The following is a 21,361-nucleotide window of genomic DNA, read 5'->3' as shown; positions in this document are numbered from 1 at the left end:
GAGAAAATTCTAAAACATGTTTCTAGGCGCCTGGGTGGCTCAGTTGGTTAAGCGACTGCCTTCGGCTCAGGTCATGATCCTGGAGTCCCTGGATCGAGTCCCACATCGGGCTCCCCACTCAGTGGGGAGTCTGCTTCTCCCTCTGACCCTCCCCCCTCTCATGTGCTCTCTCTCTCTCTCATTCTCTCTGTCTCAAATAAATAAATAAAATCTTAAAAAAAAAAGACTTAAAAAAATACAAATAAAGACTTTAGATCTAAAAACACAAACAGGTTGAAGATAAGAGAACGAGGAAAAACAGTAAGAATGGAAAAAGATATACCATGAAAACAATAAAGTTGCAATGGCTCTACTAACATCAGAAAAAATAAACTTTAAGCCAAAAAATGTTTCAAAGAGACAAAGTGGGACATTTTATACTGATAAAAGGATGACATTATCATGAACATAACAACTATAAATATATATGGACCTAAAAAAAAAAAAAAGTCCCAAAATACATGAACAAAAAGCAATAGAACTTGAAGGGAGAAAAAGACAAACAATACAGCCAATTCTTGCTACTCTCTGTGCCAGTTATACTATATAAAGCCAGGGCACTAAATCAGCTAATACTGAACCCTTGAATCCTTTTTCAAATTATTCTCACCTGCTGTGTAAAAAGAACATATCATTACCATCAACTGCATCCTAAAGTGGGTTCTCTTTAGAAGCATGACTCAGTACAAGAATGTGACTTGCCATTTGCCTTTGATTGGAAGACTGCAGGCTGGATTAAACGCAAATCTTACATGGATCTAGGTACATGATTTTTCTACAATCCATATGTGAAACTAATTTAAAGACATATTTCAGAGAACTAAAATTTATCTTGAAGCTCCCATTTCAGTAAGGGTGACGCAAAGGGAGGTTTTTACCTCTTACATAAAAATGCCATCAGAGACATGACATATAACATTTTATTAGCTTCACGTGTACAACAATGATCAATATCTGTATATATTATGAAATGATCACCACACTAACTCTAGTTAACATCCATTACCGTGCAGTTGCAAAAATTTTTTTTCCTTGTGATAAGAACCCTAATCTCTTAGAAACTTCCAAATATGCAGTACAGTACTACTAACTATAGCTGACGTGCTATACATTACAACCCCGACTTATTTTTTAACTGCAAGTTTACACCTTTTGAGCCCTTTCACCCATTTCACTCACTCCCCACCCCCACCTCTGACAATCACTAGAAGCTTGGATTTGTTATTGTTTTTCAAGCCCACGTATGAGTTCCTACGATATTTGTCTTTCTCTGGGTGACTTATCTCACTTACTGTAATGTCCTCAAGGTCAATCCATGTTGTCATGAATGCAAGATTTCATTCTTTTTTATGTTTGAATAGTATTCCATTATACACACACACACATATACATACACACAACTGAAGGGAAATAAAGACAATACAGTCAGTTTTGTTGCTCATGACAGTTCTATAAAGTTGCTGTACTAAATTAGCTAATACTAAACACTTTCTTCTTAAGTCCTAAAAAACAACTTATCTTCCTTTTTCTCTATCTTACAAAATGAGATTCACAATTGTTTAGGTGACGTGGCTGAGGCTGTCCCACTAACCTAGAGTTGGGATTCACTTTCTACTCAAATGACCTCAGAACGGAAGCTTCTTGCACTACAGTGCACTGCCTGCTACCATTTCCATCCTCTGGTCACCTCTGTACCAGCACTAAAACAAGAAGGCAGAGCATCACCTTGTTTGACTTCAATTGGGAATGCGCATTTTGAGAGACAAATTTTTTACTGCTCTGTGCATGTCCACAAATGACCATGAAAACAGCATAAGTATTGATTTGGGGATTAGAAATAAATTGCAGCAAACAGGCAAATTCACAAATATGGAATCCACAAAATGAGGAGGATTAAATGGAATTGGAGACTTCAATAACCTACCCTTAATAACAGAACTAGGCAATAAATCAACAAGAATACAGAAGGCAAACAATCCTACAAACTCATCAGACCTAACAGACATCTATATAAAACACTCCATACAAGAAAAGCAAAAAAAAAAAAAAAAAAAAAAAAAGGCACAAGAGTCCACTGAGGCATGTTATTTGCATGTACGTATTACACATCCCTAGAAAAAGAACCCCAGGGTTTTCCCTCCTGAGTGTTTTCATTTTGCTTCTTCATGATCCATGATGCCAGCTGAGGTTGTCAGCACAATGAAACCAAACTGGCGGGACAGGAACAGATTATTCTGCCATTTTTCTAGATCTCTGACTTGTATATCAAATCTGGAGCTGATCACTCCACACTTGTTTAACTTGCCTGTGAGATTCAAAACAATTTTCCCAACTCTGTGCTTATCAATGATTTCAAAATTTACCAATGTAAACCTGCTTCATCATCACAGAACCAGAAGATGACTTTGGAGCATGGCCTAATTAGAACCTGGCATCTGCCTCTCTTTTCAGCATTGTTAATATTCCTGAGAGCAACTGCCAGAACATTCATGTGCATCATTATGGCAGCACAGAAAGGTGGGAGGAAAACTAAAATAGTCTTCTTAAGCACCCATGAACATTCTGTAGTAGAGATCTTACGCTAGTCCATAAAAAAAACAATTCAATTAAAAACTGGGCAAAAATATGCATAAACAATTCACCAAAAAAACCCCCCACAAAATAGAAAGGCACATAACCATATAAAAAGATGTTCAACATCATTAATTAGGGAAATGCAAATTAAAGCCATAATGAAATACTACTTTATACTCACTAGCATAGCTATAATCAAAAACACAGATAATAACAAGTGCTGCTGAGAATGGGGAGAAACTGGATCCCTCATATATTACTAGTAGGAATGTAAAATGATGCAGCTATGCTGGAAAACATTTTGACAATATTTTTTAAAAAGTGAGACATAAAATGAGCATACAAACCAGCCATTATACTCCTATTTATTAAGAGAAATGAAAACATATTTCCATAAAAAGGTACACAAATGTTTAAAGGACCATTATTCAGGGGACAGACACCTGGGTGCTCGTCAGTTAAGTGTCCCAACTCTTGATTTAGGCTCAGGTCATGATCTCAGGGTCAAAAGATCGAGCCTCACCTCAGGCTCGATCCTCCATGAGGAATCTGCTTGAGATTCTCTCCCTCTGCCCCTCCCCCATCACATGGGCACACAGCTCTAAAAATAAATAAACCCCTAAAATAATAAAGGAGCATTATTCACACTAACCAAAGACTGGAAATAATCACAATAGCCAACAACTGGTAAATGGAAAAACAAAATGTTGTATCTACATAATGTAACAGAATTCTGCAATAAGAAGGAATGAAGTACTAATTCACCCCACAACATAAATGAGCCTCAAGAAAAACAGTACAGTGGGGTGCCTGGGTGGCTCAGTTGTTAAGCGTCTGCCTTCGGCTCAGGTCATGATCCCAGGGTCCTGGGATAGAGTCTCGCATCGAGCTCCCTGCTCCACAGAAAGCCTGCTTCTCCCTCTCCCACTCCCACTCCCCCTGCTTGTGTTCCCTCTCTCGCTGTGTCTCTCTCTGTCAAATAAATAAAATCTTTAAAAAAGAAAAACAGTATAGTGAAATAACTGAAAGAAACTAAATAAAAAAGATGACTATCATAATTTCATCCATATGAAATGTCCAAAATGGGTAAGTCTATAGAGAGAAAGCATATCAGTGGGACTCAGACTAGGAACTGACTACAAATTGGCAAAGGGGATCTTTCTGAAGCAATGGAAATGTTCTAAAACTAGACTGTGATGATTTTCGCATAACCTTATCAATTTCCTAAAATTCACTATAAAAACAGATGAATTTTATGATAGGTACAGTACCTATACTTTAATAAAACTGCTAAAAAGGAGAGACACCATTTATATGCTGCAACAATATTTATCACATTTTTTGTTTGTTCGAATTTTCTCACATTGTAAGAACGCTCTTCTTTCCCAATTTGAACTACCTCTACCCACTATTCCTCAAAATTCTGACTCTCCTCCCTCTTTATCATGTCTTTAGAATATATATTCCTTATACTTTGTTTTTAAAGATTTTATTTATTTTTGAGAGAGAGAGCGTGCAGGAGCGGGAGGAGGGGCGGAGATTACTGCATTAGTAAATTTAACATTCTCTTAGGCAGTCTTATGGAGGAGGCAGCACTAAAAGGATTAAAAGGGAAATCCAGAGCTGTAGTTTTACATACTGGATATAGTCTATGTAATGTCCTGACAGTGGGAAATAGCACTCCTAGTATGACCCAGAATTTATAAAGCTATGACCAATTCTAGGCAACATATTTTAAGGGGATCATGAACAAAGAATGTTGCCAAAGATGAAAGAATGGTCTGGTAATAAATCTAAACACCATAACATACATTGGGAAGAATAAGAAGTCATTAGCCTGGAGAAGAAAAAGAGTAAAGAGACACCATCTTTGGCTTTCAAATTCATGAAGGGTTGGGTTCAACTGAGATTAACTCCACAGGGCAGAACCAAAATCGATGCATAAAAGTTAAAGAAAAAGTATGACTCATTCATATAATTATGAATTTTCTAACACCTTAAAACTATACAACTCTGTTCAAGCAGAAGATATTACTACCCAAATTAGATTTAAAAATGGATTTCTATATGGACAAACACCTAAATGGAATACTGGAATAATTAAATATTTCTAAGATACTGAAAAGTCCTAAGCTATAACAACTACTTCTTTCTAAACATGAACATCATTAACTTGTTTTTTCCCCATAAAATGTGTTAAATGAGGTCTTCACATCATCGGCATCAAGAGTGCTTTCTGAAAACGATCAATACCATACTCTTCACTATTAAATTTTCCCTTATAAATAGTACATGCATGTTGTGACACTAATACTGTGCTGGTATACCTTCTAAAAAAACAAATGTTTCAACATACTGTTCTAAAAGCTTATTCAAGACTATACAAATGAAGCCACAAGGCAAAGAATTTCTAGTAAACACTTCAAACCTAATAGTCACAATTATTATTTACCATATAAGCTGCTGCACAATAAACTGGTACACATGTATAAATTAATGTTCCTACTTACGTTTCTGTGTCTGATACCAAGGATTCATTATTGCATACATCATTGAAGGTGTGAAGTTGATTCTATAATTAGAGAAAAGAAATTAAAGGGTTTTTTTACAAATTTTTTTGGTATGTTACCAACTGTCAAGAAACATGGTTTGATATATATAAAATCAATAACCAGATCAAAATTATAAAATATAAGACAAGAATTTCACACACACTTAACAATTAGTCTGGTTATTTCACCATATTAAAATAAATAATTTCACACTATCAGTAATACTCATGCTTTATTCCACTAAATACATGAGAAAAAAAACAAAACAAAGCTAAATAAGGGAAAAATACAAAAATCTAATGCAAGCAAGTGTATGTCACCACAGACATAAAATTTAAGGAAAGGATTCTTCAATAAATTCATTTAAGATCTACTTTAGAAAAATGTCAACAAGTATTTTCTATATTTACAAAGTCCAATACCTGTGTAAAATCTAGTTACTCCAAGAATAACACTACAAAGGAGTAAAGTTCATGGAGACCTTGGTACCAGAAAAAGCATATCCATTCTAAAGGATTCAGCTAACTACTCAGCTCTAGCAAATTACTATTATGCAAGAATACAGACTCATGGATACCAGGTCTTCCTCCCCATCTCATCCCCAAGACAGTAATACAATTTCTATTTAAAAAAGTATTTGCAGGGTTTCTGGGTGGCTCAGTCGGTTAAGCGTTGCCTTCAGCTCAGTTCATAATCCCAGGGTCCTGGGATTAAGCCCCCCATTGGCTCCCTGCTCAGTGAGGAGCCTGCTTCTCCCTCTGCCCCTCCCCCGACTTGTGCTCTTTCTCTCTCTCAAAATAAATGAATTTTTAAAAATCTTAAAAAAATAAATAAGGAAAATACTGAAATTATTTATCAGGACCATACAAAGTAACACATGTAAAATACTTAGCACAATGCCTCACACAAGTGCTCCATAAATAGCAGGTATTATGATGATGATGATGATGACAGTGCAGAAGGCAAGTAAAAAATGACTGAAAATAAATAAATATAGCTTACCGTTATCTGACTTAGTCCAGCCAACCTCATAGTCAAAGTCGGTGACATGAAGTACTTAAATGCAAGATCTAGGCTTTCTTTATCAAAGCATAATGTTGTATCCAATGGTTCTTTCACTGTGCTCCACATTAAGTCAGCCATGTTTCGAGCCGCACTCTGTCTTAACTCCTGATCAGAGAGCTTGCATAAATACCTTAAACAATTCAGAAATAAAACATACATAAAAACCTGCAAAATATTCCTAAAGACCCTTCAATAATTCAATAATATTCGTTTGCTCCACACCTCCAAAATGTTTAGTAAAGTAGAACCTGACATCCTAGGATTAACATTCCCAATTTAAGTTATTTCTAAGTGATGCTTCAAAGATTGTGACCTGAGGCACTGTGTCCTTTGCTGAGTCGAACTTGAATCAGAAACTGCCAAGAGCGAAGTCATTTAACGTTGGATTCTGCACCTCCAGTGAGGTTTTTTATTCTCCTACCTGTCATGTACACAGCTCCTGCTGCTTTCATATGTAAAGTACATCTACTCCCCACACAGCCAAAACTCTTTAAAATGTGTACATCTTAAAAATTATTCTTATTTGGCTTCCAGACATCACAAACCCCTGGTTTTCCTCAGGTCCTGCCTATTCTATTTGATTAGTTCCACCTCCTCTATCCAACCTTTCAACATTAGTAATCCTCAAGGTTTGTAAAGGATTCATGTAAAAGTTCATGGAGACCTTGGTAAACCAGAAAAAGCATATCCATTCTAAAGGATTCAGCTAACTACTTAGCTCTAGCAAATTACTATTATGCAAGAATATAGATTCGGATACCAGGTCTTCCTCCCCATCTCATCCCCAAGACAGTAATACATATTTCTATTTAAAAAATTATTTGCAGTGTTTCTGGGTGGCTCAGTCAGTTAAGCACTGCCTTCGGCTCAAGCCAGGCCATTTAAATCCCAGAATCACCAGTCTTGTCCCTTTTATTTTCACTTATATCAATTCAATTTTCAAAATCATCATAAACAATCCTTTTATCAGTAACCATCATACCATCATTCCTTTCCAAACTACTCCTATCACTTTACATAGGTCTTTGCAATACAACTTTGCCATTCTTCCCATCAAGAGGTATCATCTATTTCTCTACTCCCCTGAATCTGAGCTTTGCCATGAAAGTTGCTTTGACCAATGGAACAATAAAAGATGTGACATAAACAGAAACTTAAGAAGCCTTTGAGCTTGCCCTTTCTTGATGGGAACTCTTCCATCACCAAGAAAAGGAACCCCAGATTAGGCTGCTAGATGAAGGAGACATGGCTGATGCCCCAACTAACATAGCCAACTACAAGATGAATAGGAACTCCACTCCACTTCCAGTAACAATCAGCCTGTCAACCAGAGGATATATGAGTGAGGTGATATCCTTAGAGCATGCAGGTCCAGCCAAGTCAGCCCAGAACAAAAGAACTAGTCAGCCCAAGAACTGTGAGAAATAATAAATGGCTATTATTTTAAGTCACTAAGATTTAGGGGTGTTTTTCTTACACAGCAAAAGCAAACTGATACAAAGGTTCCATCCTCAACACACTTCCTTTTGCTTTCTAGATTCTCTCCCCAGATAACTTCTCATTCACTTCAATGAGGTGTTTAATAATTGCTGTTCTTATTCTGATAACTCAATTAATGATACTGTTCTTAATTATATGCTTATACTCCCAATTCAACAGTGCACAGACATCTCAAAATTAAGTCTTGAAGTTCTCCCAGTCTTTCACATCTCAGATAATGATACAGCACAAAAGAGAAACTGAGGTGGGGAGCTTAAGTAATGATGCTTACCCCTTTAAATCCCAGAATCACCAGTCTTGTCCCTTTTATTTTCATCAATTCAATTTTCAAAATCACCATAAACAATCCTTTTACCAGTAACCATCATACCATTATTCCTTTCCAAAACTATTGCACTAACCTTTCAGTTGGTCTCCCAGCTTCTACTCCAACAATCCTACAATTTATGATCCACTTAAAAGCGAAAGTGATCTTCTAAAAATCATCATGACTCACCTGCTGAAAACCTTTCAATAGAGTCCCTTTGGTAAAATTAAATCCAAGCTCTTTATAATGGTTTTAAGGTCCTGAATAACCTGCCCTTGCTTATCCAACCTTATTATCATAATTATTTCCCCTTACACATTATATTCCACAACAGTCTGCTTCTACTTTCTTTAATGTCATGTTCTTTCCAACTTCAAAGCTTACATCCTATGTTCCTTCTACCTAGAATATGTTCTTCCAATTATCATCTGATTAGCTGATTCATGATCTTGAGATGCCACCCTTCAGAAAGACCTCATATTCCCCCTCTATCACATTACTTACTTGCATAGGATTCATCACTGATTCTTTTCATGACACCTTCTCCAAAAACTCAAATATAATGGGAAAATAGGCACTCAAATCTTTGCAAATGAGTGAGAAAAAGTATAAAGGACTCATAAAAATTGCCAAAAAGTACAATCTTAGAACTCCCAACAGTTCACACTCCATCAATACAATTCTTTCTCCATACTCTTAGGTTTCCTTCTTAGACTGAGACTTAAATGTCACCTCCTCCTCAATTGGGCCTTCTATAACCCCATATTTAAAATTGTGACCCATCCTCTAAAACTCTCAATTCACCTTTGCTGCAACTTTTCTCTATAATACCTACAACTTTCTGATGAACTGTATCATCTACTTATTTGATACAGAGACTGCACAAAAAGAGAATTCTTTTCTTCTCTGCTAATATCCCCAATGCCTAGAACATAATATCTTTGTATATCTTTGTTGACTGCATATGGCGGGATACCATGTAACCACTGTTAACCTCTATATATTCATGTAAAAGAAAAAAAAAAAGGTCCAGGAGAATCTGGCTGGCTCAGTTAGTTGGTGGAGCATACAACTCTTGATCTAGGTAGTGGTTTTGAGTTTGAGCCCAATGCTGGGTGTAGGTATTACTTAAAAATAAAAAAAAAATTTTAAAAAAGGCCCCACATAAATTGCTTAAAAGTAAACATTAAATATGAGCCTACATGAGCATAAAAAATATTATACACCAAACTGTCAATTAAAATTTTCTCTAGAGGATATGAGTACAAGGGACTTTCAAACAACATAATTCTACACTATGTTATAAACTATTTAAATGTATTACATTGTTAATCAAGAGGAAAAGATTTTATAAACTTACCTAATAACATAGGTCCTAAAAGGGATAATGTGCTGCATGACAGCAGGGATATGTAGCCATATTCTAATCTATAAAGAAACAAATATGACATTAATGTATAATGATTATGTGAAATACACTTCACTTTTAACTACAAACAAGAACATTTAATATTTTTTTGGTTTTAAAACTATATACATATTACATATTTTAAAAAGGATTACACACATATCAAGTAAGTAACCTATATATATTTTTGAAACATACATAAAATCAATCTAAAGAATGTTATTTTCTTGCTGAAAAGAGAGTACTACCTATCCAGGTAATATCATCTTACAGCATGATACTCTATACCTCTTTGTATGATAGCAACACAAATACCATAGCACTATATTACCTTTTTAATAAACCATCTTAGTTTTTAATAAAAAATCCCATCCTTCCTTGTAAAAAATACCAAATTACCTGTGATTTCTAGTCATTTCAATATCCATCTAAAGGCAATATATTTTCTAGATTGCAGTATCAATAATTTACTGAATTAAATTCTTACTGTAAAAGTACCCCAATCCAAGATATAATTTTTTCTCCATGATATTCCAACCCATTTCAAAATATGCTTACTTTATAGTTTTCTCATAATGGCATAAATATCAGATAAGAATAAAAATCCTAAACAAATTATCAAACAACAAGCTGTAATACTAAGCCTTACCAAAGGCAAGGGACACAAAAACAAATTTGGAAATAAAGAATATATGGCTTCACCCTAATCAAAAATACCTATGTAAGTTTTATAGCAAACACTATACTAATGGTTTAATGTTAAAACTTTTCCAAGACTAGAAATAAAACAAGAACACCTTTAATTCAAATTGATCAGAAGGTCCTAGATAGTACAAAGGAAATGAAATAAAAGTCATAACACTAAAAATGAAGCATTAAAACCAGTATTACTTAACAAAGTAGCAGAAAAAAAATTTTTTTAAACTTCTATTTATAACTACACCAAAAATAAAAAATACTTAGGAATAAACTTAACCAAGGTGGTGAAAGACCTGTACTCTGAAAACCATGAAACACTGATGAAAGAAATTGAAGATGACACAAATAAAAAGATTCCATGTTCATGGACTGGAAGAATGAATACCATAGAAATTGCCATAAGCAATCAACAGATCCAATGCAATCCCTATCCAAATAACAACAGCATTTTTCACAGAACTACAACAAATAATTCTAAAATTTGTATGGAACCACAAAAGACCCCAAAGAGCCATAAATATCTTAAAAAAGAAAAGGAAAGCTGGAGGCATCACAATTCCAGACTTCAAGTTGTATCACAAAACTCTAGTAATTAAAACAATATAGTACTGGCACAAAAAACAGACACATACATCAATGAAAGAGAATAGAGAATCCAGAATTTTGAACCCATGAATATATGGTCAATTAATCCATGATAAAAGCAGCAAGAACATACAATGAAGAAAAAACAAGTCTCTTCAATAAATGGTGTTGTGACAACTGGACAGCCACATGCAGAAGAATGACACTGGGCCACTTTCTCACACCATACACAAATGTAAATTCAAAATGGATTAAAGATCTAAATGTGAGATCTAAAACCATAAAACTCCTCAAAACAAACATAGGTAGTAACCTCTTGAACATCATCCTCAGCAACATTTTTCTAGATATGTTTCCTCAGGCAAAAGAAAAAAAGCAAAAATAAACTATTCTGATTACACCAAAATATTTGAGAAGCTTTTGCAAAGCAAAGGAAACCAAAACTAAAAGGCAACCTACTGAATGGAAGAAGATATCTGCAAAAGACACACGTGACAAAGGGTTAATATCCAAAATATATAAAGAATTTATACAACACAAAAAATAATCTGATTAAAAATGGGCAGAGGGCCCAAATAGACATTTTCCAAAGAAGACTTACAGATGGCCAACAGACATGTGAAAAGATGCTCAACATCACTAATCATCAGGGAAATGCAAATCAAAACCACAATGAGTTATCACCTTATACTTGTCATAATGGGAAGAATCAAAAAGATTAATTGTTGGTGAGGGTGGGGGAAAAAAATGAAACCTCATGCACGATGGTGGGAGTGTATGGTGCAGCCACTGTGGAAAGCAGTATGGAGGTTCCTCAAAAAATTAATTATACACACATATACATGCATACACAGTAAACTATTACTCAGCCATTAAAAAGAATGGTATCTTCCCATAAGCAACAACATGAATGGACCTACAAAGTATTATGCTAAGTGACATAAGACAGAAGAAAAACACCTCATTATTTCACTAACACGTGGAATCTAAGTTATCAAAACAAACCAACAAAAAGCAGAAACAGACCCATAAATACAGAGAACTGGTGGTTGCCAAAGGGGAGGGGAATGGGGTGATGGACAAAATGGGGTAAGAGAAGTAGGAAATACAGGCTCTCACTTATCGAATGAGTAAGTCACAAGGATAAAAGTACTATAACATAGGGAATATCATCAATCATGTTATAAAGGGGTTGTATCACGGTGACAGATGGCAGCTACACTTGTGGTGGGACTAGCCTAACATATGGACTTGTCAAAAGACCATATTATACACCTCAAACTAATGTAACATTGTATGTCAACTATATTGCAATTAAAAATATTATTACTCTGAGATAACGTGATTATGTGAACAAAAAATCCAAAATACCTTTCATATAAATGTTTCAAGAATTAACAGGTTTGGCAAGACTGGTGCTTATAAAGTTAATACAAATAATTAATACACATACATATCCAAAAACATACACAAACTATATTATATATGCACATATTTTGTTCATTACTAGGAACAAATAATAAATTTTCAAAAATATTCTCCTTAAGGAGTGCCTGGGTGGCTCAGTTGGTTAAGCGTCTGCCTTCAGCTCAGGTCCTGATCCTGGAGTCCTGGGATTGAGCTCCGAGTCAGGCTCCCAGCTCAGCAGGGAGTATGCCTCTCCCTCTGCCTCTCCCCCGTTCTCGCCCTCTCTCAAATAAATAAATAAAATCTTTAAAGAAAATGTTCTCCTTAGCACAGTTCCAAAAAATATATATCTATGAGAAATCTAATAAAGACATGTAACACCTTGGAGGAGGCTGGGAATACAGCAGCTCATCTAGCCCCACTGACACAACTAGATAACACATCAGCGAAAATAACCCAGAAAACCCAAACACTTCCAGAACAAACTCACAAATAAAGGTAGGAAAGATAACACATCAAAGTAGGAAGAAAGGGGCGCCTGGGTGGCTCAGTCGTTAAGCCACTGCCTTCGGCTCAGGTCATGATCCCAGGGTCCTGGGATCAAGCCCCGCATTGGGCTCCCTGCTCCGCGGGAAGCCTGCTTCTCCCTCTCCCACTCCCCCTGCTTGTGTTCCCTCTCTCGCTGTGTCCTCTCTCTGTCAAATAAATAAATAAAATCTTTAAAAAAAAAAAAAAGTAGAAAGGAAGGGAAAAGACGTGGTCTGGGAGCCAATGGCAATGAGGAGGGAGCCAGTGAGTGGCACAAAGAAAGGCAAAGAACTACCTTTCAACATTTGCTTTTGAAAGTGAGAGCTCATAAAACCAGGAGAACTTAAAGTATGAAATTTATTTTATTTTTTTTTAGAGCGCGAGCAGTGGGGAGGGGCAGAGGGAGAAGAGAGAGAATCCTAAGCAGGCTCCACACCCAGCACCATTTCACACCCTGAGATCATGACCTGAGCCAAAATCAAGTTGTATGCTTAACCAACTGACCAACCAGGCACCCCAAAATCTGGAATTTTAAAAATCAGTGGACTAAAGGAGAGCTGGAAGAGCCATCAGTTAGCAGAGTCCCCACCCTTAAAGAGACAACACAAAAAACTGCCCGGCAGATACAGCAAAGAACTATTAGTTGAAAAACACTGAGAGCAGAGAGGAGTGAGCGATTTCTTCATCTCAGATTATAGCCAGAGAAACAGGAACTACAGGGAGACCCCCTCCAGGAACAAAGATGCTGGCAAGCACCATTTCCATCCCACCCTCCCCCACCCCGCTCCCCGCATAAACAACAGCCACCTGCAGAAACCTGCAATGGGGCCAACAATCATCACCTAACTTGCTTGCACCAAGCTCCCCTCACTAGCCCACACCCCTGCTTTGTTGGCCCTACCCTTCTCCATCACATTCCCCTTAGTCCCAGCACTTTGGGCCCCTACCCCAAAATACCAGTGCAAACCCTACCAACACCACATCTCCTGATCTAACCCCTTCTGCAGGGCCTCAGTTCCAATGGTAGCTGTGGGGTCAAATCTAATTTCCCAAGCAACACACTCCACACCTTGTTAAATCATGCCCAGCCCAATGAGGACCAAAAAACACAACAGGCAAAGAGAGTTTCTGCAGATAACTGTACTGAAGGAAAAAGAGACTAAGACACGACAGCAGAGCACACATAACACACATAGGACACAATCCCTGAAGGGCCAGGCCCTGGGAAACAGAGTACACTGCACTGCAGGGCACTACAAGACCTCTTCTTCATAAGGCTGTTACCATTAAAAGCAAGAGAATTAGCTGACATTGAAAACACACAGAAACAGACATAGAAGGTCAGAAAAAATGAGGGGAAAGAGAAATAGCTCCCAAATGAAATAGGACCAAACCACAGAAAGATCGAAGCGAAAAAGATATGAGTAATATGCCTGATAAAGAATTTAAAATAATTATCATAAAGATACCAACTGGACTTGAGATAACAGTGGAGGACATCACTGAAACGCTTAACAAAGAGATTAAAAAGAACCAATCAGAAGTCAAGAACACAATAAATAAAATTTCAAATATACTTGATGGAAAAAATAGCAGGCTAGAGGAAGCATTGGAATGAATTAATGACCCAGAAGACAGAGTAATGGAAAGTAACCAAGCTGAGTAAAGCAGAAAAAAGAGAACTGTGCAAGCTGAGAATGGACGTAGGGAACTCAGTGACTCCATCAAGCATAATAACATTTGAATTATAGGGATGGATCTCAGAAGAATAGAGATGGGGGCAGAAAATTTATTTGAAGAAATAATAGCTGCAAATTTCCCTAATTTGGGAAAGGAAACAGATATCCAGGTCCAGGAGGCACAGAGATGCCCCCAAATTCAATCCAAGGAGCTCCACACCAAGACACATAGCAATTAAAATGCCAAAAACTAGCAATAAAGGGAAGCCTGGGTGACTCAGTCAGTTGAGTGTCTGCCTTCAGCTCAGGTCATGACCCTGGAGTCTTGGGATCAAGCCCCCCCTGTCGGGCTCCCTGCTCAGTGGGGAGTCTGCTTCTCCCTCTCCCTCTGCCTCTCCTCCTTGCTCTTGCTCTCTCTCAAATAAATAAAATTTTAAAAAATCTTAAAAAAAAAAAAACTACAGGGGGTGGGGGAATGGGTTAGCCTGGTGATGGGTATTAAAGAGGGCACGTATTGAACGGAGCACTGGGTGTTATACACAAACAATGAATCACAGGACATCAAAAACTAATGATGTAATGTATGGTGATTAACACAATAAAAAAAAAAACTAGCAATAAAGAAAAAAAATTTTTAAGCAGCAAGAGGAGACCGTTACAGACAAGGGAAAGCCGTAAGGCTATGAGCAGATTTTTCAGCAGAAACTCTGCAGACCAGAAGGGCATATCAGGATATATTCAAAGTGCTCAAGGGAAAAATCTGCAGCCAATAGTACTCTATCTAGGCACGGCCATCATTCAGAATACGAGAGATAAAGAGTTTCTCAAAAACTAAAGAAGTTCATGACCATTAAACCAGACCTAAAAGAAATACTAAAGGGGACTCATGGAGTAAAAAGTAGACCATAAGTGACAGTATGAAAAGTAAAAGCAGGGGAGGGGCGCCTGGGTGGCTCAGTCGGTTAAGCGTCTGCCTTTGGCTCAGGTCACGATCCCAGGGTCCTGGGATCGAGCCCCACATCAGCAGGGAGCCTGCTTCTCCCTCTCCCACTACCCCCTTGTGTTCCCCCTCTCGCTCGCTCTGTCAAATAAACAAAACCTTAAAAAAAAAAAAAGTAAAAGCAGGCGAGCATAGGTGACTCAGTCAGTTGGGCATCTGCCTTTGGTTCAGGTCATGATCTAAGGGCCCTGGGATTGAGCTCCACATTGGACTCCCTGCTCAGTGGGCAGTCTGCTTCTCACTCTGCCCCTTCCCCTGTTCGTGCTTTCTCTAGCAAATAAAATCGTTACCAAAAAAAAAAAAGAGAATGTAAAATATGACACCATATACCTAAAACGTTGAGAGGAAGATAAAGGGGTTTAAACTTAAGCAGAAACTAATAATATAATATTATATATTAACTATAATGGAATCTAAAATTTTAAAAAATAAAACCATTAAAATAAACTTAGGGGCATCTGGGTGGCTCATTCGGTTGGATGTCCAACTCTTGGTTTCAACTCAGGTTTGTTTTTTTTTTTAAAGATTTTATTTATTTATTTGAGAGAGAGAAAGATAGAGAGAGCATGAGCAGGGAGCAGACAGAGAAGCAGGTTCCCCGCTGAGCAGGGAGCCCAATGTGGCACTCGATCTCAGGAGCCTGGGATCATGACCTGAGCTGAAGGCAGCTGCTTAACCAACTGAGCCACCCAGGAGCCCCTCAACTCAGGTTGTGATCTCATGGGTCATGGGATCACGCCCATCTGGCTCCTCACTCAGTGGGGAGTCTGCTTGAGGATTCTCTACCTCTACCCCTCCCCCCAACTCATGCTTGAGTGCTCTCACTAAAATAAATAAATCTTTAAAAAAAACTTAAGTGACCATCAACTTGATACAGACTGCTATATGCAGATGTTATATACAAACCTAATGGCAACCACAAATCAAAAAAAAGTAATAAATATGCAAACAATAAAGTGAAAGGAATCCAACTATATCACTAAAGCCAACAAATCATGAAAGAGCACAAGGGAAGAAAGGATCGGAAAAAAATCTACAGAAACAATCACAAAACAAGTAATAAAATGGAAAAAGATACATATCTATCAATAAGTACTCTGAATGTAAATGGACTAAAAACCTCAATCAAAAGACACAGAGTGATGGAATGGATTATAAAACAAGACCCATCTAGAATGCTGCTTACAACAGACTCATTACACACTGAAAGACATGTGTAGATTGAAAGTTAGAGGATGGAGGGGCGCCCAGGTGGCTGAGCTGGTTGAGCATCTGACTCTTGATTTTGGCTCAGATAACAATCTCAGGGTCATGGGATCGAGCCCCATATCCAGCTCAGCATGGGGTCTGCTTGTCCCTCTCCCTTTGCTCCTCCCCCACTGGCATGCACTAAATAAAATTAAATAAACAAATAAATCTTAAAAAAGTGAGGGGATGGAGAAATATTTATAATACAAATGGTTATCCAAAGACAGCTTAGGTAGCAATATTTGTATCAGACAAAAATAAAACATTAAAACAAAGATTCTAATAAGAGACAAAGAAACACACCAGAGAATAATGAGACAATATATAATAAGATATACTGAGTGATATATCTTATTATATATAATAAGATATAAGTGTATATTATATATACAAGATATAAGATATAAGTGTATATATAATATACAAGACATATTAAGTGTAAATATTTATGATATAATATATATCATAAGATATAATAAGTGTAAATATTTATGCACCCAACATGAGAGCACCCAAATACATAAAACAGTTAATAATAAACTAAAAGGAAACAATCAATAGTAATATAATAGTAGTAGGGGACTTTCACCACTCCACTTACATCGATGGACATATCATCCAAACAGAAAATCAACAAGCAAACAGTGGCTTTGAATGACACACTGGACATAGATTTAACAGACACATTCAAAACATTCCACCCTAAAACAGAATGCACATTCTTTTCAAGTGAACATGGAACATTCTCCAAAATACATACTAGGCCAAAAACCAAATCTCAACAAGTTCAAAACAACTGAAGTCATACTATGCATCTTTTCTAACCACAATGCTATGAAACTAGAAATCAACCACAAGAAAAACTCTAGAAAGGACACAAATACATGGAGGTTAAATAACATGCTACTAAATAATGAATGAGGGTGACTGGGTGGCTCAGTCAGTTAAGCGTCTGCCTTTGGCTCATGTCATGATCCCAGCGTCCTGGGATCAAGCCCCGCATTGGGCTTCCTGCTCAGTGGAGAGCCTGTTTCTCCCTCTCCCACTACTGCTCCACCTGCTTGTGCACGCTCGCTCACTCTCTCTCTCTCCCTTTCTGTGTCAATAATAAAATCTTTAAAATAAATAAATGAATCAATGAAAAAAATCACAGAAAAAATAAAAAATTATAGAGAAACAAATGAAAATGAAAACACAACAGAAAATCTTTAGGATAAAGCAAAAGTGGTTCTAAGAGAGAAGTGTATAGCGGCACCTGGCTGGCTCAGTCAGTGGAGCATGCAACTGTTAATTTTGGGGTTGTGGGTTCAAACCCCATTTTGAGTGTAGCGATTACTTAAAAATAAAAGCTCTTTCTCTCTCTCTCCCTTTCTGTCAGATAAATAAAATCTTTAAAAACAAAAAAACTTAGGGGTGCCTGGATGGCTCAGTCAGTTAAGTGTCTGCCTTCAGCTCAGGGTATGATCCCAGAGTCCTGGGATCAAGCCCCACATCGGGCTCCCTGCTCAGCGGGGAGTCTGCTTCTCTTTCTACCTGCTTCTCCCCCAGCTCATGCTCTCTGTCTTGCTCTCTCTCTGAAATAAATAAAATCTTTTTAAAAATAGTAATTTTTAATAAATAAATTTTTAAAAAATCTTTAAAAAGAGCAAAGTGTAGAGCAATATTGACCTACCTCAAGAAGTATGAACAATCTCAAATAAACAACCTAACTTTACACCTAAAGGAGCTAGGAAAAGAATACAACACCCAAACCCAGGAAAAGAAAGGAAATAATAAAGATCAGTGCAGAAACAGATGATATGCAAACTAAAGAGAAAAAACAGAACAGAGGAAACCAGGACCTGGTTCTTTGAGAAGGTGAACAAAGTGATAAACCTCTAGCATGACTCCTAAAAAAAGAGAAAGAGAGAGAGAGAGAGGACCTAAAGAAACAAAATCACTAATGAGAGTGAAGAAATAACAACCAACACCACAGAAACACAAACAATTTTAACAGAATATTATGAAAACCTATATGCCAACAAATTGAACAACTTAGAACAAATGGATAAATTCGTAGAAACACATAACGTACCAAAACTAAAGCAAGAATAAGTAGAAAATTTGAATAGACCAATTACCAACAATGAAGTTGAATCCATAATCAAAAACTCCCAAAAAACATAAGTCCATGACCAGATGGCTTCACACATATTTCTACCAACCATTTAAAGAAGAATTAATATCTATTCTTCTCAAACTATTCCATAAAACAGAAGAGGAAGGAAAACTTCCAAATTCATTCTAGGAGAACAGTATCACCTTGATATAAAAACCTGAAAAGGACATCACAAAAAAAAGAGAACTAGAGTCCAATATCTCTTATAAATATGGATGCAAAAATCCCCAATAATATTATTAGCAAACCAAGTCCAACAAAACATTAAAGAAAAAAATCATACACCACCTATCAAATGGCATTTATTCCCAGGATTGCAAGATGGCTCAATATTCGCCAATCAGCATGACACATCACATCAAGAGAAAGGATAAAAACCATATGATCATTTCAGTAAGTGCAGAAAAGCCATGTGACAAAGTACAACATCCATTCATGATAAAAATCCTCAACAAAGTAGGTCTAGACGGAATATATCTCAACCTAATAAAGGCCTTATATGAAAAATCCACAGCCAACATCAGACTCAGTGGTTAAAAACTTGAGAGCTTTTCCCCTAACATCAAGAACAAGAAGTTCACTCTTACCACTTTTGTTCAAGATGGTAGAAGTCCTAGCCACAGCAGTCAGACAAGAAAAAGGAAAAAAAGGTATCGAAATTGGTAAAGAGGAAATAAAATTTTCACTATTTGCAGATGACATGATACTATAGATACAGTGCCCTAAAAACTCCACCAAAAGACTAGAAATGATAAATGAATCCAGTAAAATCAAAAAATACAAAATCAATGTACAGAAATCCACTGCATTTGTAAACACTAATAATGAAGCAGAAGAAATAGAAATCAAGAAAAACCATCCCATTTACAACTGCACCAAAAATAATAAAATACCTAGGAATACACTTAACCAGGGGGATGAAAGACCTACTATACTCTGAAAACTATAAAACGCTGATGAAAGAAATTCAAGACAATGCAAAGAAACAGAAACCACACTCATGGGTTTGAAGAACAAATATTGTTAAAATATCCATATTACCCAAAGCAATCTACAGATTTAATGCAATCCCGAAGCAAATACCAACAGCATTTTCCATAGAACAATCCTAAAATTTGTATGGAACCACAGAAGACCTCGAATAGCCAAAGCAATATTGAAAAAGAAAAACAAATCTGGAAGTAAAACAATTCCAGGTAATACAACTCCAAGTTATATTACAAACCAGTAGTGATCAAAACAGTAAGGTACTAGGGGCACATGGGTGGCTCAGTCAGTTGAACATTCGCTTGGTTTCCACTCGGGTCATGATCTCTGGGTCGTGGGAATGGACCCACGTCAGGCTCCGCGCTCAGCACAGAGTCCGCTTGGGATTCTCTATCTACCTCTCCCTCTGCCCCTCCCTCGCTTGTGTGCTCTAAAATAAATAAATAAATAAAAATCTTTAAAAAAAAAAAAAACCAGTATGGTACAGACACAAAGACACATAAATCAATGGAATAGAACAGAAAGCCCAGAAATAAGCCCACAATTATACTGTCAATTAATCTTCCACAAAGAAGGAATGAAGATACAATGGGGGAAAAGACAGTCTCTACAACAAATGGTGCTGGGAAAACTGGACAGCTACATGCTGGACTCCTTTCTTACACCATACACAAAAAATAAACTCAAAGTGGATTAAAGACCTACATGTAAAGACCTAAAACCATAAAAATCCGGGGCGCCTGGGTGGATCAGATGGTTAAGCATCTGCCTTCAGCTCACGTCATGATCTCAGGATCCTGGGATCGAGCCCCACATCGGGCTCCCTGCTTGGTGGGGAGCCTGCTTCTCCCTCTCCCTCTACTGTTCCCCCTGTTTGTGCTCTCTTGCTCTCTCTGTCAAATAAATAAATAAAATCTTTAAAAATTAAATAAATAAATATAAATAAATATATATATATAAATAAATAAAACCATAAAAATCCTAGAAGAAAGCACAGGCAGTAATTTCTCTGACATCAGCCAGAGCAACATTTTTCTAGATACATCTCCTGAGGCAAAGGAAACCAAAGCAAAAATAAACTATTGGGACTACATCAAAATAAAGTCTTTGCAAAGCAAAGGAAACAATACTACTGAATGGGAGAAGATACTTGCAAATGATGTATCTGATGAAGGGTTGGTATCCAAAATATATAAAGAACTTATACAACACACATACACACAAAAAAATAATCCAATTAAAAATTAGAAGATATGAACAGACGTTTCTCCAAAGACATACAGATAGTGAAGAGACATGAAAAGATGCTCAACATCACTCATCATCAGGAAAACAAATCAAAACTATAATGAGATATCACTTCACACCTATCAAAATGGCTAAAATCAAAAACACAAGAAACAACAATTGGTGGCGAGGATGCAACTGTTGGTGGGAAGGCAAACTGGTGCAGCTACTGTGGAAGACAGTATGGAGGTTCCTCAACAAATTAAATATAGAACCACCCTAGCATCCAGTAATCACACTACTGGCTATTTACCCAAAAAATGAAAACACTAATTCAGAAGGATATATGCACCCCTATGTTTACTGCAGCATTATTTACAATAGTCAAACTATGGAAG

At 36.9% G+C, this 21,361-nt stretch overlaps 1 protein-coding gene across 4 annotated transcripts in view; it reads right to left on the bottom strand.

Moving 5' to 3' along the window:
* USP34 (ubiquitin specific peptidase 34) overlaps positions 1-21,361 on the bottom strand; it is a 257,260-nt gene that overhangs the window by 163,125 nt on the left and 72,774 nt on the right. For all 4 annotated transcript variants that reach the window (XM_073897663.1, XM_073897665.1, XM_073897664.1 and 1 more), the window contains exons 6-8: positions 9,398-9,465; positions 6,168-6,360; positions 5,124-5,185 (exon numbers count right to left, since the gene is read on the bottom strand). In XM_073897663.1, coding sequence (XP_073753764.1) covers positions 5,124-5,185; positions 6,168-6,360; positions 9,398-9,465 — 323 coding nt within the window. The remainder of the gene's footprint in view (positions 1-5,123; positions 5,186-6,167; positions 6,361-9,397; positions 9,466-21,361) is intronic.

Source organism: Callorhinus ursinus, unplaced genomic scaffold (assembly GCF_003265705.2).
Source record: "Callorhinus ursinus isolate GAN/ISIS: 27379988/994484 unplaced genomic scaffold, GSC_fseal_2.0 scaffold10, whole genome shotgun sequence".
NCBI classification, from domain to species: domain Eukaryota; kingdom Metazoa; phylum Chordata; class Mammalia; order Carnivora; family Otariidae; genus Callorhinus; species Callorhinus ursinus.
The sequence above is the reverse complement of the archived record's forward strand: the minus strand, read 5'-3'. Positions and strand labels throughout refer to the sequence as shown.